Source organism: Nicotiana sylvestris, chromosome 12, assembly GCF_000393655.2.
Source record: "Nicotiana sylvestris chromosome 12, ASM39365v2, whole genome shotgun sequence".
Taxonomy (NCBI): domain Eukaryota; kingdom Viridiplantae; phylum Streptophyta; class Magnoliopsida; order Solanales; family Solanaceae; genus Nicotiana; species Nicotiana sylvestris.
Genome location: NC_091068.1, coordinates 44,387,321 through 44,412,148, shown reverse-complemented (window position 1 = coordinate 44,412,148; position 24,828 = coordinate 44,387,321). Strand labels below are relative to the sequence as shown.

General features: G+C 38.1%; 2 protein-coding genes across 2 annotated transcripts; both read right to left on the bottom strand.

Moving 5' to 3' along the window:
* Positions 1–9,582: 9,582 nt before the first annotated feature.
* On the bottom strand, positions 9,583–18,603 carry LOC104238513 (serine/threonine-protein kinase RUNKEL). The gene is made up of 10 exons (XM_009792886.2): positions 18,193–18,603; positions 18,025–18,114; positions 16,724–16,776; positions 16,515–16,590; positions 15,905–15,966; positions 15,735–15,813; positions 15,583–15,642; positions 13,053–14,699; positions 11,465–12,334; positions 9,583–11,019 (listed from the first exon to the last, which is right to left on the bottom strand). Exons 1-10 carry the CDS (start codon positions 18,238–18,240, stop codon positions 9,904–9,906), a joined length of 4,101 nt encoding a protein of 1,366 aa, XP_009791188.1. The 5' UTR covers positions 18,241–18,603; the 3' UTR covers positions 9,583–9,903.
* A 4,039-nt stretch (positions 18,604–22,642) lies between these two features.
* On the bottom strand, positions 22,643–24,442 carry LOC138884183 (uncharacterized). The gene is made up of 2 exons (XM_070165207.1): positions 24,271–24,442; positions 22,643–23,828 (listed from the first exon to the last, which is right to left on the bottom strand). Exon 2 carries the CDS (start codon positions 23,818–23,820, stop codon positions 22,789–22,791), a length of 1,032 nt encoding a protein of 343 aa, XP_070021308.1. The 5' UTR covers positions 23,821–23,828; positions 24,271–24,442; the 3' UTR covers positions 22,643–22,788.
* Positions 24,443–24,828: the final 386 nt, after the last annotated feature.

The following is a 24,828-nucleotide window of genomic DNA, read 5'->3' as shown; positions in this document are numbered from 1 at the left end:
GCGGATTTTCTGTGCTTATCGGCACTAACTGTTTTGCAATCATTGCGTAATTGTTGAAAATGTCATTTTCAAAAGAGGTTTAAACTAAGCTAAGATATTTCTAAAGATTTCACAGCTTCACTACTTTTCTCAAAGGGTTTTACACTGCTTCTATATAGCATGTTGGTTGTTTTACGTGATTTCTTACTGCTCAGTTGTTATTTACCTTTATTACTCACTGAGTTGGAGTACTTACTTTACTCTCTGCACCTCGTGTGCAGATGCAGGTATTTATTCCCCCGACAACGGGTTTTGTGCTGATCGGAGGCTGAGTTATCGGAGTTTAGCAAGGTGGCTGCCAGCATTCGCAACACCGCTTTTCTCCCTTTTCGTTCATTAGTCCTGTTTTGTACATTTCAGACCTTGTAGTTGTATTTATACTTTAATAGATGCTCGTGACTTGTGACACCCCGGTATTGGACTGTGTTTGGGCTGTATTCCGTACTTTATAAAGAAATCTTTTGCTTAGTTTGTGGTTATCTAATCATACTAAAACTATTTATTAATATTAACTATTCTGAAAAGGCGAAATGGGTTAGTTGGCTTGCCTTGTCTTCACGATAGGCGCTATCACGACCGGATCGGGGTTTGGGTTGTGACAAGTTGGTATCAGTGCCTAGGTTACATAGGTCTCACGACTCTTGAGCAGGTTTAGTAGAGTCTCGTGGATCGGTACAGAGACGTCTGTATTTATCCTCGAGAGGCTGCATAACCTTTAGGAAATAACTTCACATTCTTGAATTCCTATGTGCGTCCTTGATTCAGCTTGAAAAGTAACTCTTGAAATTCCTTCCACGTGTTCGTATGCGCGCATGAGCGCTCAGTATTAGATGTGCCTTGATGGCTTGTGATTCCCTAATCGAAGAGCGAGATATGATCTCTGTGAGTTGATATTGGGCCAGTCTAGAGGACTTGAGGCCGGATCTTTGCCTATGGCTTGAGCACCGAGGTGCTGATTGTGTGAGCAAGTGTTTTGAACTTATATATTCTGTATTGTCCCTATTAGTGGTTGTGACTATGTGATGAGTATGTTAGTACTGCGAGATGTATCTATATGACTTGGAAGTAACGAGGAAGGCCTGCTGGGGGATAGAAGAACTATTAGGTGCTAGAATTCCATCTTGATTTGAGGTATAGCCCCGAGTTATGGGCGTGTGAAAGATCTTTTCACGTTTCCCAATTGAGAGTGAAGTAAATGTCATGTTGCGGTATGAGTTTAGACTCAAGAAGACTAAGTGACTGCGTATAGTTTATGACGGTGGAAGGTATATGGAAATGTTAATTGAAGGCAAAGCAGGTGGATTATCTTCGCAAAGTGTTCTGGGGTGGTGAGACCCCTATGTGACTGTTAGAAGATCTCATGTGCAAGTGAAACATATGTGTGAATTTAATTTGGGTCATTTGAGAGAGTGAGTTTAACTGTTGCGAGAATGAGTGTGAGGTTTGCCAAAGATTTAAGTACTAGATGATCTGTGTTTTCACAAGCTTACAAAGGATTCGAGTTTAATCTCACTATAGTATTGTGGCATCAATCTAATATAAGTGTTATGAGTTATTGAGTGTATTTTGATCTATGGCTTCGAGCCAAGTGGGGGAGTCTGATGTTGATTACACGGCTAGGTGCTATGTCGGTTCTAGTTTGAGTCCTTCGGGTGAATCAGTTATGGCCTACAAGAATTGAGACCGAGGATGGCTCGGGTAAAGGGAAAAAAATTCTTAACAAGGTGCATAGTATGTTTCATAAGTGTGTAAGAATCACGGAATGTCTTGAGTTGTTAGTGGAAGACTTGCGAGAATGGTTCTAATGTGTTCAAGAGTCTACCTATATCAATTGAGTATTCCAAAGTCGCATATGCGGTTAGAAACTAAGTTTCATTGGAAGATGTCAAGACTTGTGGTGTTTTCTATATTAATTGTGGGATTCTATGTATTAGTATCAGGAGGTAACGGATTTAGATTCGCAGGAAGTTCTTCAGAGCAAAGTATTTCGAATGTGGTGCTTTTGGGAATATTTAAGAGAGTATTCAGCGGCTTATGAGTCTTAGACAGTGTGGTTTTATGCTTGGGTCTCGTGTGGTAATCCTGGTATGAGAAATTTTGGTGCTACAGTAATAGAGAATATCAAGTTGAAGATGAATTAGAAGGAAAGTTAGATAGATGGAGTAGCTTGATAGTATACCGAATCGGTATAGTAACGATATGATTAATTCCTGGTGTGTGTTCGAGGTAATAAGTTCTTTCAGGTATTTTGCGGCGATGCTCTTAGATTTTGATGGCTTTGCTTAGCTCGATCGAGTTAGAAGGATTCAGTCCTGACATGTCTAATTTGTGCAAAGGGAACTCGGAGAGTTCTTGATGGTTTTTACCACGGTTTTGGAGATGTATATTTTCTATGGGCATGCAGAGCATGGGATGTATAGTGATTTTCCTTCTAGATTGGGACCAATGGAAAGTTCTTGACCAATTGAGTACGTAGTTTTTTGTGGCTCGGAAGGAAGATGAAGTTCTCATGTTATCATGAGATGGTATGGTATATGCGGTAGGTTGTGGAGGATTGACAATTGCGTGTGGAAGGTTACGGTTCAGTTCTGAACGGAAAGTCATGAATTCTTAGGTAGCACAAGCAGTTTCAGATGATTAAGGAAGTGGTAGTGCTAATTTGGGGTGATTTGACGAGGGTATATGTTTCAAAAAAGACAATGTGATTAAGTTAATGGCACTTCGGTAGTATTGCGGCATTTCCTTATTAGATCGACTGGTGATATTCGGGATTTCTTATTGGCACAGGGAAATTTTAGAGTATCTATCATGGGATGATTGGGTATTAAAGGTGTGGCATGTGTTCGGGCAGCGAAATTGGGATCGGATATGGTGATTCATGTGTCGTGTGGATGTGGAGACGGAAGTTCTCATATTCAGGCTATGATGTAGTTGTAGATCGCGTGTATCGGCATTGTTTGGCAACTGCCGGGATTTGGAGGCCTGAGTGGATCTTTCTTTGCTTGGTATGTTAGATTTTGGATGTGATATTAGGGTTTAGGCTGGTTGTCTCCGTGTTGGGTTATTCTGGACTATTGCGCTATGGGCTATGCCGGGAATGCCACGGGTTGAATAGCGAGGTGCGTTGAATTATGCCCTGGTAGAGTGGTTTTACATTTCGAAGACTCAGTGGACGGCTGGGAAGGATTTTTCTTTCTTACTTGGTCTCTTATGATGAGTGTCAATGTTGAGGCTCCTTATATTGATCCAGTTCTGGTGGTGAGGGACTTTTCGGATGTGTTTCTTGTGGTCGGGCATGTCGCCGGGCAGGGTTGTCAATTTCGGTATTGATTTGGTGCCAGGCACCGTATCCTATGGCGCCGGCAGAGTTAAGGAGTTGAAAGAAACAGCTTCAGGTTTTCCCTTGATAAAGAGTTTGTTGGTAGGCCAATGTGGATGTGTGTTCTAACTTGAGTCGGCTTGGTTGGCTCCGAATTGCATTGTTGAGTGATGTGTCGATTCGACTGTTGTTGAGTCTACTAGTGACCCGGGGAGATCTATGAGTTGCCTTTCTATGTTACGAGACGTTATGAATTGTTGGTTATGGGCACATATGGTGCGGTTCTATTGGGGTTCATAGTGGAAGTCGAGCGGGAAAAGTAATTGGGTGTTGCTCGGTGCATGGCGTATCGGTTACGTCCTATCAAGTCTGTGTGGTATATGTTCCTTGTTTTACCGTGGGTGTAGTGAATTGCTTTGGTTCCAGGTGTCAAATTGTGCATGGTTGTCAATTACGAGCATAGTAACTTGAGGTGTTTCATGTGGAACAGTGTTTGGATAGGATCGCGCATTTTGCAGCGAAGCTATGTGGAGATATGACCTTGAGGATTAGATTCGGGGGTTCTATTTCTATGATGTGAGATGGGTCCTCAGCCTTGTGTTGTGGTGGTACGGGTGAGCTTGTGGTACAGCTCTTTCATTTGAGTCATTTTCATGATTTGAGTATGTTCAGACCGTTGCTTATTGGTGCGCGTATTATGCCAGTTATGTCTTAGGCCTCTATTGATGTGTCATATCACCAAAGTGGTGTGTTGGGTTAGAGGAGATCATTGGGATCATTGATGAATACGAACGGATTCGATTTCAGCATGTTGGAAGGACAAGATCGAGGTTCGGCTCAGAAATTTGCTATGGTATTTGTCAGGGGAGAAGTAGCTTCATGAATGGTTGACCTGAGAAATGGTCATGGTTTAGTGCGTTTTTCATTTATCGTTAGCAGTATATGAAAGTGTTGGAATGAGACTTTAGTTGATAAGAGGTTTTCTACCAGTATTCGGTAGTTGTGGGCAGCTGCTGTGAATAGAAGTTATCGCTACGAGTGTTTGAGTTATGTGGTATATCATAGGATTGCTCCCGAGGTTGCAGGCATGGGTTATTACAGCTGGTTCGAGTCTATTCAGATTATAGGTGTGAGGTTTGGATCGTATTGATGGTTTCAGAAATAGAAATGTGGTTCTATAGCTTATGGGGCAGACTGGATTATGTAATTTCAGTTGCAATGTGTTATCGGACCTATATAAGATAGGGTGACGTAGGATCACCCCCGGGTATATGCATGGTAAGGTTATTCAGCGATTGGTTGGCTTTTAGAACAACTTTGGGTACGTTCGAGGACGAACGTGTGTTTAAGTGGGGGAGGATTTAACGACCCGACCGGTCGTTTTGAGCTTTTGCACTTGATCACTAGTTCCCGGGCATGATTTTCCCCGTGTAATGTATTATGACTGATGTAGATCGTTGGTTTTGGTTTTTAGGAAAATCGGAATGGATTTGAAAGAACAGTCTCAGATGAAAGCTTTAAATTTGAAAGGTTTGACCAAGAGTTGACTTATTTGTATACGATCTTGGAATGAAATTCTTATGATTTGGTTAGATTCATTGGGTGATTGATGACTTAGGAGCGTGATCGGAATTGGTTTTGGAGGACCGGAGTAGAACTAGGCTTGAATTGGTGAAGTTGAGATTTTGGCGATTTCCGGTTGATAGGTGAGATTTTGATCCGGGAGTCTGAATGGAATTCCGAGAGTTGCAGTAGCTTCGTTATGTCATTTGGTATGTGTGTGCAAAATATTAGGTCATTCGGACGTGGTTTGGTTGGGTTTTTGATCGAAAGCGTATTTCGGAAGATTTTTGAAACTTAGGCTTGAATCTGATGTGATTTGGTAGATTTGATGTTGTTTGAGGTATTTTGACGATTTGAGCAACTTTGAATAAGGTATTGGGTTATGTTTGTGCTTTTGGTTGAGGTCTCGGGGGCCTCGGGATGATTTCGGGTGGTTAACGGAAGAGTTGAGGTGTAATTGCAGCTTCATATTTTGCTGCTTCTGGTATTTTTGCACCTGCGGTTTGGGGACCGCAGGTGCAGCGTCGCATATGCGTGTTTTTGGCCGCAGAAGCGGGAGAGGAGGAGATGGTCTGGGATCGAAGAAGCGGTCAGGTTAGCCACATCTGCGGAGTCGTAGTGCGGAGGTTGTTTCGCAGATGCGGGACCTGGTCCCTTTAGTGAGTTCCGCAGAAGCGGACGGGTGACCGCAAATGCGGTACCGCAGAAGCGGGCTTTTGTTCGCAGATGAGGAAAATCCCTGGGCAGAATGTTTTAATTCGTTTCATCCGCAATTTTGAAGCTCATTTACTCCATTGTTGATCATTTTGAGAGTTGGTTGAAGGAAATTGAAGAGGGATTCGAGGGGAATCACCTAGAGGTAAGATTTTTGAACTCAATACTCGATTATTATTGTGAAATCCACCTAGAAATTCATGGAACTAAGCTAAAAATGGAAGAACTAGGGCTTGGGATTTTGAACTTTTGAATTGGGATTTGAAGAACCATTTGAGGTCGGAATTAAGAACTTTTAGAATGTATGAACTCGTGGGGTGATAAGGAATCTAATGATGTGAAAATTTCTGAGTTTCGAGAAGTGGGCCCGGGGCTCGGGTTTTGGTAATTTCGGGATTTGTGCCCGTTATTGATTTTTTTTTGCTTGGGCTTTGTTCCCTTAGCATATTGTGATGTATTCGTTCTGATTTTGGATAGATTCAACGCGCGTGGAGGCCGATTTGAGGGGCAAAGGCGTCGCGAGCTAGAGATTTCGCCATTCGAGGTGAGTAATGATTGTAAATGATGTCCTGAGGGTTTGAAACCCCGAATTGCACATCGTAGTGCTATAATGAGGTGAGACACGCGCTGGCTTATGAGCGTGGGGTCTTTTACTACTAGGGATTGTGACTTGGTCCGTCCCGATTGATGATTTTACCGCGTATTTGACTGAAACTTATTTGTTATCATCCTGATTTGGGCTAATTGCCATATTTGGGCTTCGTGCCAATTATTTGAACCCTTCGAGGATTTTTATCACTATTTCCTCACTGTTTTGACTCATTACTTGAACTCAGTCCTGTTGATATCTACTGTTTTACAAACTCAGCCATTTTTACTCAGTTTTGAGACTTAAATGATAATTTAAATAATGTTTTGGGCTGAGAACTACTGTTTTACTAATGCCCGAGGGGCTTGTGATGATTTTCAGACTGAGTGAGGCCGAGGTCCATATGTGAGGATATACTGAGTGATAAGAGGCCGAGGGCCTGAGATACTTATTTACGCCACGAGGTGGCTTGAGCGATGTGAGGCCGAGTGTCGAGTGGTGATGCCACGAGGTGGCTTGATATAGCGCTTGGGCCGTAAGGGGTCCCTCTGGAGTCTACACACCCACAGTGAGCGCGGGTACCCATTATTCTGAGAGTGAGCCCGAGGGGCTGATACTATTCTAAGAGTGAGACCGAGGGGTTGATACTAGTGATTGTGAGGTAGCCGAGGGGCTGGTACTGTTCTGAGATATTACCCGAGGGGCGAACTTTTATATGTTCATCTTTCATATTTACTTGTCGTTTTACCTGTTATACTGTGGTATTTGTGCCCAAGGGGCGGATTTTCTGTGCTTATCGGCACTAACTATTTTGCAATCATTGCGTAATTGTTGAAAAAGTCATTTTCAAAAGAGGTTTAAACTAAGCTAAGATATTTCTAAAGATTTTACAGCTTCACTACTTTTCTCAAAGGGTTTTACACTGCTTCTATACAGCATGTTGGTTGCTTTACGTGATTTCTTACTACTCAGTTGTTATTTACCTTTATTACTCACTGAGTTGGAGTACTTACTTTACTCCTTGCACCTCGTGTGCAGATGTAGGTATTTATTCCCCCAGCAGCGGGTTTTGTGCTAATCGGAGGCTGAGTTATCGAAGTTTAGCAAGGTGGCTGCCAGCATTCGCAGTACCGCTTTTCTCCCTTTTCGTTCATCAGTCCTGTTTTGTACATTTTAGACCTTGTAGTTGTATTTATACTCTAATAGATGCTCGTGACTTGTGACACCCCGGTATCGGACTGTGTTTGGGCTGTATTCCGCACTTTAAAAAGAAATCTTTTGCTTAGTTTGTGGTTATCTAATTATACTAAAACTGTTTATTAATATTAACTTTTCTGAAAAGGCGAAATGGGTTAGTTGGCTTGCCTTGTCTTCATGAGAGGCGCCATCACGATCGGATCGGGGTTTGGGTCGTGACAAAATCTATTTGTAAAGATACCATTAAAAAATATTTTAGTAAAGATTCCACTAAAAAAAGAAAGGATGGATTGAATCTCTAAAGATTTCTCTATTTTTAGGGTGTTTTTCGGTTGAGAATCTTTCTATAACTCGAAATACAAATTTTGTGTGTTATAATTAAGTTTGTTGGGTTATATTAGGAGTCTATCGCGTTAGTTGATTCACTTACCGTTTTCAAACAGCTGAAGACCCTTTTTTCAGATTTCGTTATTGTATTCACGAATACAGCTCGCGAATACAGTAGAATACATTCTCTGCTTAGGGACTCCCCTGTTTTCCGCCGAGTTTTGCTACTGTATTCATGAATACAGTAGCAAAAATACATCGAATACAATCTATAACAACTGAAAACATATCTATAAGAAGTAATTTAGTAAATGGTAGCTATAACAAACTAATAATCACTAAAACATAGTGGTTTCTGAAAATTTCTCTAAAAAATAATGGGTTAACTTGGGTTCAGTCCAAGTAGACCCATGAGCTAAAATGTTTGTAGCCCAACCCATTAATCTCTGGACAAGTTGGGCGAGTTTGGGCTCAAATTGCCACCCCTAGTACATAGTAAAAACAACATGGGCTAGCCAGTTTTCGGACCAGTCATTCAAAAATAGCCAGTGTTTGCAAAGTCATTGAAAAATAGCCACTATTTTGCTGCAACACGGAAAGTTCCAGCATAATATAGTGGAGATCGGTGCACCTGTATATGAACTTCCAGCATATTATGCTGGAACTCCAACACGCGGAAAGTTCCAGCATAATATACTGGAGATTGGAGTATCGGTGCTCCAATCTCCAGTATACTATGCTGGACCGGTATATTATGCTGGAACTCCAGTATAATATACTAGAGTATTTTTCCAGATTTTGAACAGTATTTTCGTTCAGATTTATTTTTACATGAAACGTGGCTAAATTTTGATTACTTTTGAAACGGTAGCTATTTTTGAATGACTGCTTATAAATCTAGTTATTTTTGAATTTCTCCCTAGTACATATGAAGGATCTTTATCGTAAGATGGTTTGTCTGATTAATCTGATGGTCACCTTTTTGTTGATTATTTATACACTTTTTCATGCAATAAGAGGGTGAAGTATAATAATATAATTCCACCTTTAGGCCAAGTTTGTACTTGTAAGAATTAGTTTAACAACATGAATAATTGTTAATTAGTGTATGCTATTCTGGCGCTCTTTTGTTAATGTAGGTGATACATGCAATTACGACTAAATTTAGCCAAAACTTGAAACATAATGCAATTCGGGAGAAGTAACTAGAGTGACTGGAAACTTTTAAATGTTAGTCGCTCTGTTAAGTTCTTGGCTTCGTGCCTGTTATATATTCTACTATTCTAGATACTCATTAACAAGACAAGTACATGGAGCTTATTATGTTTTTCTTTTTTAAGTTTACAATACAAAAGAAGAAAACAAAAGAACGATTAGAGTAATGAGAAAGCTGTATCTTTTCTAATTTCCCTACAACTCTCCTCCTAAATTCCCCTCTATCTTTTGTGGAGTGGTGGTGTCGAATAATTCTAATAATAACTATTACAAAGAGAATATATTTCCCTGAAAGATTCTCGTCCTATATACCTCTAAATTATTCCGTTCTGGATAATACTAAGGTGTTTTGGCCTTTGGGGATTACACATTTTTCCTAACTGATATAACGTTTTTTTTCATTTTCCCGTTTGCACATCAAGGCAGTATTTAAAGTCATTTTTTAGGCTGGTGGGGAGAGGACGGGGACGTAAAGTCCTAACCTCGAAACAAAAAGAAAATGCAGAACCAGGAGAAGGGCATAAATTGAATTATTATGGCCACCAAATAAGTAGCATTTCGAAATAAAATAGCAGTGAGGAGAAATATATATATAGAAGTGGCCAAGGCAGCATGAAGATATTACAAAGAATATCACTCAATTGAAGAAATTAAGGATGATATTGTCATACACTGGATTATACACAAGGTCGATGACTACACTTTTCTCCACACAATTTCCGTTTGATCCAAGCTGCAGTTTATGTATCTGTCCCAAATGGGAGATAAAACATGCTTCAACACTGCAATTGGCTGCGCTCAGTGCAAAGGAGTGGTTTAAGATTCAGTAAGTTATAATCCGTGCCATGAAGAAGGTTTGTAATGATCCTGTAACTCCTGATGGAAGACTGCAGATGAAGATGTGGCATACAACCAAAGCAAACCGCTAACCTTCCGAAACTCAAATGCAACGAGGCAGTCTCTGAAGCTCCAATGCTGCACGAGAAGCAGCATCAGCAAGAGCTGGTATAGTGCAGCTTTTGACCTGAGAAACAATCCCTTCGATTTTTGATATCTCAGGCAAAGATATTGACAATATCATTGCATGTGACAGGTACTGTCGACAAGAATAACCAAGCGCAATCAGAATCCGTTGCAACAGCAAGTGGGATATGCTTTGTTTCCATGACTCAAGGATAAGACTGACTTTGGGAAGGTTTGTCAAGAATCCAGTGGTAGCTTCCCTCGGAGCTGCCTTGAGCAATAAAATTAAGCATTCAGAAGCTAAATCTGCAACATTAATCTCATTGAAACGGGTGAGTTCTAGTAAGACCCCAACATTTTCACCAAAGTCCATTATATCTCTGATGCATTCATTTTGATCAAAGGCACTAGCTCCATCAGAGGAATTTTCATATAAAAGACCAGGCTCCTTTGCAAACATAGACCCTCTCATACTGCCTACTGAGCGTAAAAGGAAAGCCCTACACAAACGAAGAGTAGGTTCAATGAAATCTTCCATCTCCTTTGCACATACAAACTCCAAAAGGCTTCCAAGCTTTCTGACAACTTTTAGTTGGGAGAGAATTTTGGTTTCTAGTTCTGGTGCAGATGTAAGAGCCAAGCAGAGCAGTAGGTTGTTGACATTTGCAGTTGAGAAATCACCAAGAAGAAATTCAAAGCACTGTGAGATAATCTTCATGTGGACAATGTCTGCAATTTTTATATGGTTATATTCGATGAGCATCACAAGAAGTTTCTGCGCATACACAGGTATTGGGTCCTCATCCTCAATCAAAGATGGGTAGAGAGGAAGGAAGTAAGAATTAGATATGGACTTCAAATTCTCCAACTTTTGGTCATTTTCAGACGCTTCATCCAGTAAAATGACCATCACATCAAAGAAAATCTTCAGACACAAGAATCTGGCATCTCCATCTTTATTTCCTCTGTATATAACAGATAAACTAGGTAGGATCTGACTAACAAAAATGCTAGAACTTTCTTGAACCACAGATATCTCCTCTGCTATTGACTCAAGAACCCGTAAAAGTGTTATCTGAAACTCATCTCTACCCTGCAACCAAAAGGAAGAATCGTGTTAAGTGCTTCCTGGACCAACCAGAAACCCAATCTTCTGCACACATCTTCAGTTTATATTGAATCAAAATCTTGAGCAAACTAAGCTAAAACACTGAGCCATGTATCGAGTAAGTGGTTTTAAAAAGACAGTCAACATTGAGAGACCGTCAGCCTAATTTTCAGAGAAAGTTAAGCAAATGCATCCCCCCTTCTTTACCAGACTTCGGAGGTTATACCACCTTAGTACTAGCTTGGTAGCTAACATTTGGCCCAGGTGACAATTATATTAGGAGGTCTTGCAAATGAACCATGTTAAATTCTAGGTACAAACACTAGGACAAGCTTTAGAAGCACTAAGCTTTTGCTTTTCTTCTAAATAAGAACCATATCTTATATATAGTTTTCAATTGGATAATGTAATAAAGATACCGTCAGATTACCTGGAAAGGAGACTCCGCCAGTTTAAGCAGATTTGCCAACTGTTGCAGAACTTGACGACTAGCAACCCTTCTTTTCAGTGAAGCGCACCCAAGAAGATGGAGAACAACAGGAAACAAATGCATACTATTCTTAGAAGAATTTCGACTAGTGAGGCTAATCATCTGTCCCCGGCGTTTACCACCCTTCAGTTGCTGAATATCCCCAGATATAGACTCTAGCAAACTTGGTACAGTTGATGCAACAACCATCCCAAGTGCATCTAAACAATGCTTCACAAAATCGTCCTTCTCCTTTACCAACCTATCAACAGTCGAGAGCAGTTTTGCATTGCAAAAAAATAGTGGCAGCCACCTCTTCCCATTCATACAAAGTAGAGCCACAAAAATTAGTGTCTTTCCCTTCAAGACTTCACTTCCCTGCTCAATTAGAGTCACAAGGTTAGGAACAAGATTCTTGTCTTCCACCAAGGCGAGAAGGTACCTTCCAACATTTGGAAGCATATGACTTTCAAGGAGGGTCATGTTCAGAATGTTTAGGCAGATTTGCTGCTCTCGTGGATTACGTTTAACCAGGCTTGAAGCCATATCCTTGAATGAGAGTTTTTCAATGACTCGTTGTATGCTAGAAGGGTTAAAACGAACAAGACGAGCCAAGCAAGACCCTGCTGTCAGCCTCATGCTATCCTGCTTTCCAGGAGCCCTAAATATGTAGCAGAGGTTAGTAATCACATCTTGGCTGGCGAAACGAGCTGACCAGTACCCTCCTTGACTGGAGATATTTTCAATTGTCCTCAGAGCATAAAGTTGAGTAATATCATCTTCTCCATTCCGTAAAACTGATGAAACCAATGAAATTATTGGACTTGTCACCTACAAAAATTAATATATTCAGAAAAGCACGTTAAGACAGAATGCAAGACTTTTCTATATGTAAAGATAGTTGTGGTTGGATGATTAAATTTATTTTTTCAGTAACTCCAAGAGAAATCTCTTCACGTTCTTGTTCATTTTATTGCTAAATCCAGTTTTCCATTACACGGGAATTGCAAGCTTATTAGATCTTCAGGAAAAATACAGAAAAAAAACTTGTAGAATCTTATTTTATAAAGATTCGACAATATTTTGTGATGTAGGACAGAGAGCAAACAGTTAAAATATTGAAGTCTACACCAAAGTTTCCAACTGACATCCATCTTATGCTTTAGAATTTTCATATTTGAAATATGTGCATGTGCAGATTTATATACATGATTTACTACAAGACCATCATTATCTACACTTACATGTCTATGGATATATGTGACAGTAGAATAATCACTATATTAAAAAATATATGGTGACCAACACATTAATCAGTATACCTTTATATACTAGTACTTGCATTATTCCCCATAAGGGTTGCACTGGTGCTAGGATTATGTTTGTGACAGTGTCAGTGCTTTTATATGATTTGTCATAGAACGCTTATACTTAATACCCACTTGCAGTATAGCCTAGTAATTTATTGTGGAAAGAAATTTAACAGATATAATTATTAACTTGACAAGCAGCACTAGAATAAAAGTTATAGCAATGCCAAAGATGATACCTGCCAACAGGATGAGGGTCGGCTGTCCTTAGATGGAGATTCCATTGGTTTATTATCCCGCGCATGCTCATTTTGAGTAGATATGTAAAATAGCAATTCGCCCAAAGCAGCCATGGAAAACCTTCTCACTTTCTCTTGCCTGTCTCTCAGACCATCGGTTAGTGCACCTAAAATTCCAGAATTTGCCAGCTCATCTCCAATAAAAGTAGAGTGACGAATCAACAAGCCAATAAGTGAAGCAAGTTGAGCACGCAACAGCGAAGCCTTGGAGTGACGAAGCATTTTGACTAGAACCAACATAATAGGTCCATTGGTCAAGATGTTGGCTGCCTCAGCATTGCTTGTCAAAAGCTCAAGGTACCTGATCAGATTTTGCTTCTCCCCAGAGGCAGTATTCCCACTAACAATACTGATGATCCTACTACTAAAAGTGTCTAATTGCTCCTTTGACATTTTGACAAAATCAGACACCTGAGGTGCATCGAATGAAAGTGAAGGAATCGCATCTGAACCTTTATCAGATTTTTTGCTAGGCATTACAGGTCTAACTGAAAGATCAGAAGGATGCCAGAGAATATCTGAAAGGTTCTTAGATGGTTTTGAGATATCAGAGACATTCCCGGGATTTCCTTTAATCGCAGGAGTCTTTAGCTGAGGGCTATCACTTGGTAGCATAGCAGCCACTTCGTATTCAGAAGTCGGTTCATGGTCAGATGTCCTTGAATCATCTGAGAAAGGTGTATTAACCACAGCTGATGCATCTGGATGTCTGCTGTCAATATCCATCTCTTCCACGTGACCCTCTGCCTGATTTGGAGTTGAAGTAATTGACTCGGGACATTGAGTGCTGTCAGTTTCATCAGCTTCATCTTGTGTATCATCCTCATTATTCTCATTAAAATCAAGTTCCATGTCAGTATTTTCAACCTTCAGGTCAGCATCATTCTCAGAATTATTAGGCAATGGCCTGCGGTAGTTCTCCTTCTCATTTTCCCTCATTAAGTTTGATTTTGCAATTCTTGAAAGACGTAATAGATTGACGCCCTTAGTATTGCTTGAGATGTCTTTCTGCTTGTCATCAAGTGTCCTGCCAGAACCCTTCATTTGAGCTTTCCGGCCACTGGATATGCCCTTGATTGGTGTCACGTGACCTCTAGATCCAGTATTTGAATTTTCATCCTGCCTGAGGGATGCCTTTGAATCTTTTTCACAGGTCTTTTGTGGTGTCTTGTTTTGAATTGGTTTGTCACTGTTCTGTTCTGAAAGGCATAATCTAGAAGAAACTTCTATCATATTATCAAAGGCAGGCTGAGGAGGTAAAGGCACTGCAGAAAATCTTGTTTTCCAGAAAGCATGTCCAGCAAGCTCGGGCCACTGCATTCTTTCAGCAGGATCTTTTATTAGAAGAGAGTTAATCAGATTGACAAAGGGGCGGCTTGGTGTGCCAGGAAGTTCTGGAGTTGGATCAGAAATGATTGATCTCACTAACTGGGTAAACTCTTTGCCAACAAAAGGAGGTATCCCAGCATAGCATTCAAACAACACACAACCAAGAGCCCAGAAATCAGAGGCATAGGAATGGACCCCTCCATCCTGAAAGAGCTCTGGAGCCATGTAACAGGGGGTTCCTCGCTTTATTTGTGGCAACTGAAACATACATGACATAAATCACAATCAAGAGCAATAAGCCCCACTTCAAAAGATTTTTTTTCTATTTGGTTATTGGAAAAGGAAAAAGGGAAAGATTAGAAACATTTTCCATGATTCTTGTGAAAGAAGAATGTAAAATCAAATAAAAGGAAAGGAGTTAGCTAAATGCCTAATGGTAAGATTCTGTAGAAAACTTGTGTGTCTTCTCGACTTCAAAATTTCTCGAGAAAGACCAAAAAAGAAACTTTCAGAGAATTTCTACAGAAATGACAAGAAGTTAGCTCATACTAAAATGTTTCGTTTTGCTTCTTTTTGAAGTCCAAACAATAGAAATCATGTTCCGTTAAGTCTCCCTCACTTTCTTCCTGCACCAGAAGAATAAAAATCTATTTTCTTTGGCTTCATTTTATGTTTTCTGTTTCAGCTCCCTAACTTCAAAGAACAGCCTCAGATAGTTACTCCCTCAAATAGATAAATAAGATGAATAAGAAAGTTCCAAATGTAAGAACCAATAATTTTGCTAAAGATGTCACAAAAACTTTGGAATTCCTCTAGATGCATATACGCCACTTGTACAAATGTAAAAGCTGCTTTAAGAATTGACATGGCACCAACACTCAAGCATATGGCTTAGTTGTCAATGAAGTGGCGCAAACCTTGGACATTATGGCTCAAATCCCAACATAGACAAAAACACTAGGTGATCTCTTCTCATGTGCCCAAGCCTTGATAGGTAGAGTTACCTATGCTGGTGGGAGATAGCGGGTACCCACATTCAGGCATTTACCTTTAAGGAACTTCCGAACAGTATGTCACCAATTTGCTTTTCTGTTTTTTTTTTCATTTTGGGCAAAAAGGAGGGAACAGAGAGGGGAACTACCTGTGAAGAAGGTGTCTTTGATATATCACTCAATTTTCTTGCTAATCCAAAATCACACAGCTGCCAGGAAACAAATTATTTTTCAACGTCATTCAGTTGATCAAAAGCACTAATCAAGATGTGAAAAAGTCACAACATAAAGATCAGCACACCTTCGTGATTCCATTTTCATCCAATAGAATGTTTGATGGTTTCAAATCACAGTAAATTATTCCCTTTGAATGTAAGTATCTGGTATATTAGACAAAACACCAAAAAGGTTATTCATGCCCAAAACAGTAAGCGTGATAAAAGAAAAAATGAAGGCAAAAAGATTACTTACAGAAGAGCTCTAACAAGGCCACAAGCAAGATCATGTATTGAATCTTCCGGAAGCTTACCATCCTGCAACTCAGAAATCATATGATGTTAAAATCTCTCAGGTTTGGCAAATACTGCAATACAGTTTAGATGAAGTAGATGTGACATATGCTAGTGTCTTTTGGTACATTAAGAATCATTACCAACTTAAGTACACCTGAGGTCATCTTGGCTACTCTTTAAATAAAATAAAAAAAGAACATCCTACTTCTTTCACCTCACTTAGTTGAGCACAAGAAACAAGTCAGTCAGAAGTCTGACCAACTTTATTTGTGATACTACAAACAATCATCTAAATTGAAGTATTCCGTTGCACATGATTCCAATGTCCTTAGTGCCTGTTTTGGAAGTCCCAACTGTAGGCATGCAACAAACTTATCCAGAAACCTAATCCCCCATGCCTCTATCGGAAACAAGACAAAGAAGAATCAGAGTGTTAAAGTTCATGTCTAATGTCTGCATGAGGCATCCTATATGCCAACACTTGCAACGCAGACCTAACTTGGTAAGCAGTTATATCACTGGAAAAATGAAATTATTTACAAAATATAACAAAACTGCCAGTCCTTTACCTGCTCTAGCAAGTTCATGAGATTTCCTCCAACACAATATTCTAAAACCAACCACAGGTGCGCAGACGTTTCATACCTATGGATCGTTTGAATTAGAAAATAAGTCAGAGAAATCTTCTTATTAAACACCAAAAGAACCTTGTCCACCCCACATATGAAATTGAAGAAAAAGAAAAGATTATGCAAGACAGGGAAAAGATAAATCTTACCAGGAGTAGAACTTCAACACATTTGCATGATCTAGAGAATGAAGAATTCTGACCTGCAGCAAATGCAGCCAACAGAAGAATTAATACATGCATAAAAGATACTGCTAGGAAATAGATTTTTGAAAAAAAAAATTGTGCTTCTTGATAATTTGGTCATGAGACTTCAAATTTAAGACACGGAACAAAAACACTGTTACAACTCTACCTTATCATTTCCAACAATCTCACAACTAAAATAGTCACAAGCATCAGCAATTCTTAACATTCCTTAATATGATGAGGCAAGTTGCTTTTCTAAGATCCAGCTTACTAAAAGCATAGACATTTAGCTTGTAAAGTAGTTCAAATGCTTTTGAAGATTTGCCAGAACTAGAGATAATGTCAGAATAACTGAGTAGATCAAGCAACAGTAACTTAGCAGGCACCAATTGAATTTTACAGCAAGTCAATGCATAACTTACACAACATCGTGTCATTGCTGTACTCAGCCAGCAGGCAGTTTCTAAATTCTATAGCGAGGAGGGTTCAATTAATAAGTACTCTATGAATACCTAATACTCCATACTAATATTTTTCCCTTTTGCCTATTCCTCTCAAAGAAGTTGACTAGAAATAAATATCAACATTATCAAGTTTTTTAGTTTTCTAAGCGAGCTACTGGGTAGCAGATAAATTCTGCAGCTAAGTTCCCAATTAGATGAAAAATATCCACCATTAGTGGAGCCAGGAATTTATACAAGGGGTTTAAAAAGAATAACAGAATGTTAACTGGGTTTGAACATGTGATCTAAAGCAATTTCTGAAACCTTTTTGCCACTTATTAGACTTTTCCCTTATATCAAAGGGATTCAACAGCTAATATGTAACAAAAAAAGAGTTCGTCTTTTCCCGATTTGCACAGTAGGAATATAATTTTCAATGAAGGGGATTCAATTGAGCCCCTTTCCTCCACTTAGCTCCGCCACCGTTCACCCTCAAAGGGTGTCTAGTGGTCGGATAGCTCAAGAGAACAACTTGGGAACCAAGCTTCAAAATTTAGCAGAGACGCTAAGTGAGGTCTTTTCATTTACCGAAGCCTCGGTGGACATAGTTTCCAGTACTTATGCTAGTGGGAGATAGCACGCACACAAAAGCTAGCCCAGACACCACCATTATCAAAATATAAATAAATAAATCCAAAAATGTACACAACTTTATCATTAGAGGTGAATCAGATCCAAAATTCAAATGATAAAACTTTAGTTTGCCATGTAACTTCCACATGAATTAAGCCTCAAAATTACAATTAGATGATTTCTTACTTCATGAAGAACTTTGTTCTTCTGAGATTTATCCACGCTCTTAACTGCAAAATACTCGATAGTCTTCTTTTTTCTTCCTTTATAAACAGTCTGCAAAAGAAAAAAACATCAATCATTTAGATTAACAAATTTACAGAAAACAAAAAGAAAAAGAAAAAAAACGATTACCGAGTGCTTTCCACGGCCAATAGCTTCGTATATATGGTACTGATTCATAATTTCACCTGCTCGGAAAAATTACAGCTAGGGTTTCTTCTATTTTTTGAATCTGAAATAGAAAGTATCAGTACAGTTTATTGTCTCTGATAGATTGAAAGATTTAGTGAAGAAAGGTGATTTGGATAATTAATGAAAAAAGTTCAAGAGGGATTTACAGAAAATTTGAAAATGGTGAGATTTGTGAGGAACTGAAGAAAGTGGATGAGAGAGAGTGTGTGTGAGTGGGCGGGAGGTTTCGAGTTTTTGAACAAAAAAATGAAATGAAAACCACGATTTGGAGGAAAAAAATATATATTTTTTGTACAAAAAGGGTATATATATTCTGTCGTCTTATTATTGGGTAAACACTAAAACAATATGAGTGTTATGAAATATAACCCAAAATAACAATATAGAACAAGTAAAAACAAACTAAGAGATATAGAGAGAAAGAGAGGAAGAGAGATTCTTATTTCTTCTTCAATTGTGTATTTTTCCTATCTATTACAAGGCCTTTATATAGGCATAAAAAGTGAAGAAAATATGTCATGGAATATGTCATTGAACATACAAATTATGTCATTGAATATGTCATTAAGCATTTTAGCTAAAGATCATGGAAGAAGAGTAGACATCCACCATAATGTGATATTCATCATAACACTCCCCCTTGGATGTCCATAGATAATGTGCCTTGTTAAAAACTCTCTAAAAAAAATATTGGGATGTACATAATTATTTATGATATGCATTGATTGCTGCCTCATTAAAAACCTTACCAGGAAAACCCAGTGGGACAAAACCTTGGTTAAGGAAAAGAGTGCAGCGTGTAGTTACTCCCCCTGATGAAAAATCACTTAATGTCTCGAAGACGACGCATTCCAATCTTATATATCAGCTTTTCAAATATTGAGGTTGGTAATGCCTTAGTGAACAGATCAGCCAAATTATCACTTGAACGAACTTGTTGTACATCTATTTCACCATTCTTCTGAAGATCATGAGTGAAAAAGAATTTTGGTGAAATGTGTTTTGTTCTATCTCCTTTGATATATCCTCCTTTCAATTGAGCTATGCATGCAGCATTGTCTTCATACAATATTGTTGGAATATTCTCTTTCGAAGAAAAACCACATGTTTGCTGAATGTGTTGAGTTATAGATCTTAACCAAACGCATTCTCGACTTGCTTCGTGAATGGCTATTATCTCTGCATGATTTGAAGAAGTAGCAACCATAGTTTGTTTTGTCGAACGCCATGATATGGCTGTACCTCCACTTGTAAATAAATAGCCTGTCTGAGATCGACCTTTGTGTGGATCAGACAAATATCCTGCATCTGCATAACCAATCAATGATGGCTTGGATTCGTTTGAATAAAATAAACCCATATCAATGGTCCCTTGGAGGTATCTGAATATATGTTTAATACCATTCCAGTGTCTTTGTGTTGGCGAAGTACTAAATCTTGCCAATAAACTTACTGAGAAAGCTATATCTGGTCGGGAATTATTGGCAAGATACATTAATGCCCCAATTGCACTAAGATATGGTACTTCGGCACCAAGAAGCTCTTCATCATTTTCATGAGGTCGGAATGGATCTTTCTTTATATCAAGTGATCTCACAACCATTGGGGTACTCAATGGATGTGCTTTATCCATATAGAATCGCTTTAAAATCTTTTCGGTATATGTTGATTGATGGACAAATATTCCATCTTTCATATACTCAATTTGTAGACCAAGACAAAATTTTGTCTTTCCAAGATCTTTCATTTCAAATTCTTTCTTCAAACAGTCTACTGTTTTTGGAAGCTCCTCAGGAGTTCCAATGATATTTAAATCATCAACATACACAGCGATTATAACAAATTCAGATCCAGACCTTTTTATAAAGACACAAGGACAAATTGGATCATTCTTGTACCCTTCTTTCAACAGGTATTCACTCAGGCGATTGTACCACATACGACCTGATTGTTTCAATCCGTATAAAGATTTCTGAAGCTTTATTGAACAAGTTTCTCGAAAACTTTTATATGCTTCTGGCACTTTAAATCCCTCAGGTACTTTCATAAAAATTTCGTTGTCTAATGATCCATACAAATAGGCTGTAACAACATCCATTAGATGCATATCAAGTTTTTCTTGCACTGCCATATTTATGAGATACCTGAAGGTGATAGCATCCACTACAGGAGAATATGTCTCCATATAATCAATTCCAGGCCTTTGGGAAAACCCTTGTGCCACAAGTCGTGCTTTATATCTAACGACTTCATTTTTATCATTTCGTTTCCGCACAAAAACCCATTTATACCCTACTGGCTTTATGCCTTCAGGTGTTCGAACTATGGGTCCGAAGACTTCACGTTTTCCAAGTGAAGTTAACTCTGCCTGGATAGCGTCTTTCCATTTTGGCCAATCATTTCTCTGTCTACATTCATTGACAGATTTTGGTTCAAGATCCTCATCTTGTTGCATTATTTCAACAGCAACATTATAAGCAAAAATGTTATCGATAACAACATTATTTCGGTTCCATCTTTTCCCGGTTGAGACGTAACTTATTGATATCTCTTCATTTTCATTATTTTCAGGTACCTGGACCTCCCCTAAGGTCTTATCATTTGTTACGTCTTGGGGCTCTTCTTGAGCCACTACCTCCGTGTTATGTTCACTTTGATCATTTGCTCCTTTTCTTCTTCGAGGATTTTTATCTTTAGAACCGATTGGTCTACCACGTTTCAAGCATGGCTTAGACTCATTTGCTTTAATTAATTGTCCTGCCGGGATATCAACTCGAATTGGTGCATTAGCAGCTGGAATATGTGACTTGGTCACCCTTGGTAGGTCAGTGAATGCATCTGGCAATTGATTTGCAATATTTTGCAAATGAATAATCTTTTGAACCTCTTGTTCACATTGATTTGTTCGAGTATCTAAATGAGACAGTGATAATGCATTCCAATCTATATTCTTTTTCAGCTGCTTATTTTCTCCCCCTAATGTTGGATATACTGATTCATCAAAATGACAATCAGAAAATCTTGCCGTAAATAAATCTCCAGTCATCGGCTCTAGATATTTTATAATTGAAGGAGATTCATATCCAACATATATCCCCAACCTTCTTTGAGGACCCATCTTTGTGCGTTGTGGTGGAGCAATTGGAACATATATCGCACAACCAAAGATCCTAAGATGGGAAATATTTGGCTCCTGACCAAAAGCCAATTGCAATGGGGAGACTTTATGATAACTTGTGGGCCTTATCCGCACAAGTGATGTTGCGTGCAAAATAGCATGACCCCATACTGAAATGGGAAGTTTTGTTCTCATAAGCATTGGTCTAGTAATTAATTGGAGGCGTTTGATCAATGATTCTACTAGACCATTTTGTGTATGAACATGAGCAACCGGATGCTCAAAGGTAATCCCAGTTGAAATACAATAATCATTAAAGGCTTGGGATGTAAACTCACCAGCATTATCAAGACGGATTGTCTTAATTGCATAATCTGGAAACTGTGCTCTTAGCTTTATTATTTGAGCCAACAATCTCGCAAATGCCATATTGCGAGTTGATAGTAAGCACACATGTGACCATCTTGTAGATGCATCTATCAAAACCATATAATATTTGAATGGTCCACATGGAGGGTGAATGGGCCCACATATATCACCTTGTATACGTTCCAGAAATGCAGGGGATTCCATCCTAACTTTAATAGTTGATGGTCTAATAATTAATTTTCCTTGAGAACATGCAGCACAAGAGAATTCCTTAAATTGAAGAATTTTCTGATTCTTCATTGCATGTCCATGTGAATTCTCAATTATTTTACGCATCATATTAGAACCAGGATGGCCCAACCGGTCATGCCAAATAATAAAATTATCTTGATTAGTAAACTTCTTGTTTACTACGGCATGTGTTTCAATCCTGCTAATACTTGTGTAGTATAAGCCGGAGGAAAAAGCAGGTAACATTTCAAGCACATATTTCTTACCGGACATTATTGTAGTAATATAAAGATATTCAATCTTTTCATCATTTGTAGTCTCAATATGATAGCCATTTTGGCGAATATCTTTGAAACTTAATAAGTTTCTTTGAGATTTACTACAATATAGTGCTTCATCAATAGCCAAATTTGTTCCTCCTGGTAGTAATAAATTGGCTCTTCCAGAACCTTCAATTAATCTTGTACTACCGGATATTGTATTAACATTCGCTTCTTTCATTACCAAATAAGAGAAATATCTCTTATCTTTTAAAATAGTGTGTGTTGTAGCACTATCCAGAAGACATATATCATCTTTATTAATCTTGAGTCCAACTGAAGACTGGGGAATTTTCATATTCTTCATAAAAAAGACAAATAATACATCATAAGAAATATGAAAGACAAGCAAAAAAAAACATTAAGAAATACATTAGAAATATAGAAACTAGCAATACATGATGCATTAGGAAAATACACTCAAGAAAAAATAAACTAGTTGCAAACATAAACATAACAACTTTTATAACTTCATTCCCCAGTAAGATGATTCATTCTTCAGTCAATATCCTCAAAGAAGTCTCCAACTTCTAAATGAGTAATATTTGTTAGGCCTTCAAAATCATCTTTATATGCAGGATGTGCCTTAGAATCATATTTATTTGAGGGACCTGCTTCATCATTATTATTTTGAAAGGTCAAGTGTGCCTCCACATTATTTTCTTTTTTCTTGAGGGAGGCTTGATAAAGTTTGACAAAATGTTCTGGCGTACGACAAATGCGCGCCCAATGACCTCTCATACCACATCGGTGACACATACTAGCTTTACCTTTTGAATGATTAATTTGAGAACCCTTATTGTTCTCCAATTTATTTCCACCATAATGACGATAATTGTTTCGCCCCCTGCCACGTCCACGTTTACGACCATGTCCACGACCACGGTAATTATTTTGTTTTCTTTCAAACTTATCATATGTTGCTATAGCATTCACTTCCGGAAATGGAGCTGACCCAGTAGGACGGGCTTCATGATTTTTCATTAATAGAGTATTATTCTGCTCAGCCACAAGTAGGCATGTGATTAACTCAGAATATTTCTTAAAACCTTTTTCACGGTATTGTTGTTGTAGCATCACATTTGAAGCGTGAAAAGTAGAAAATGTTTTTTCCAATAAGTCCTCATCTGTGATAGTGTCTCCACATAATTTTAATAGAGAACATACTTTAAAGATAGCAGAATTATACTCACTTACAGTTTTAAAGTCTTGCAACCTTAAATGTATCCACTCATACCGAGCTTTTGGTAATACCGTAAGTTTTAGGTAGTCATATCGATCCTTCAAATTAATCCATAATTCAAGTGGATCTTTTACTGTTAAATATTCATTTTTTAACCCTTCATGTAAATGATGGCGAAGGAAAATCATGGCTTTCGCTTTATCCTGATTTGATGCTTCATTTCCTTGTATAATCGTATTTCCAAGACCTTTAGCGTCGAGGTGAATTTCAGCATCAAGGACCCATGATAAATAGTTCTTCCCGGTGATGTCAAGTGCCACAAATTCAAGTTTTGATAAATTTGACATAGTGAAAACTATCATAAAAGATGAATAAGTTAGAGAAATAATTATAATAATAAACAATTAATGAAACAAATCGATTAAGGTAAAACAAATGAAAATAAAGCTATATCATGCTAGCAATCTACTATTTCATTTTATTCATGCCATAAAATAGAAACTATATATTATTTCATTTCACTTTATATTATTGATATATATATATATATATATAGAATTTAACGTTTTATTAGTTGCAGTGACTAGATAATGTATACACTACATACATATGCATACATTTTTTTTAATGGTATTGTGTCAGGTGTGAAAAACAACATGATAAACAAAAATATGAAAAAGGGAACAACAACATGAATGATGTAAATTATCAAAAATTGCAAAGAAAAATTTAGGTTGTAAGAATTAAGCATATGATATATGTACTGCCATAAATAAAATGATTATAATGATACATACCTCAATAAAATATGGCTCAACTTAGCTGGAGTTAAGAATAAAATTAGAGCTTCGTGCTGATAACGTGTTATGAAATATAACCCAAAATAACAATATAGAACAAGCAAAAACAAACTAAGAGATATAGAGAGAAAGAGAGGAAGAGAGATTCTTATTTCTTCTTCAATTGTGTATTTTTCCTATCTATTACAAGGCCTTTATATAGGCATAAAAAGTGAAGAAAATATGTCATGGAATATGTCATTGAACATACAAATTATGTCATTGAATATGTCATTAAGCATTTTAGCTAAAGATCATGGAAGAAGAGTAGACATCCACCATAATGTGATATTCATCATAACAATGAGGACCCTTTTCTTTTTCTTTTTTTCTTTTTTTGCGCTTTTGTTTTTAACTAGGGGAACAATTTCTAACGGTTTATTTGACTAACGCTGTAGCATAAGTTCTACGTAATTATTTTGAATTCAAAAATGCGTTGGCAGAGTAGGCCGCGGCTAATTTGAAAAGAGGCTTTTTCTCTTTTTGAGCGTTTCTTCATTAAAAACGCTTTTCTTT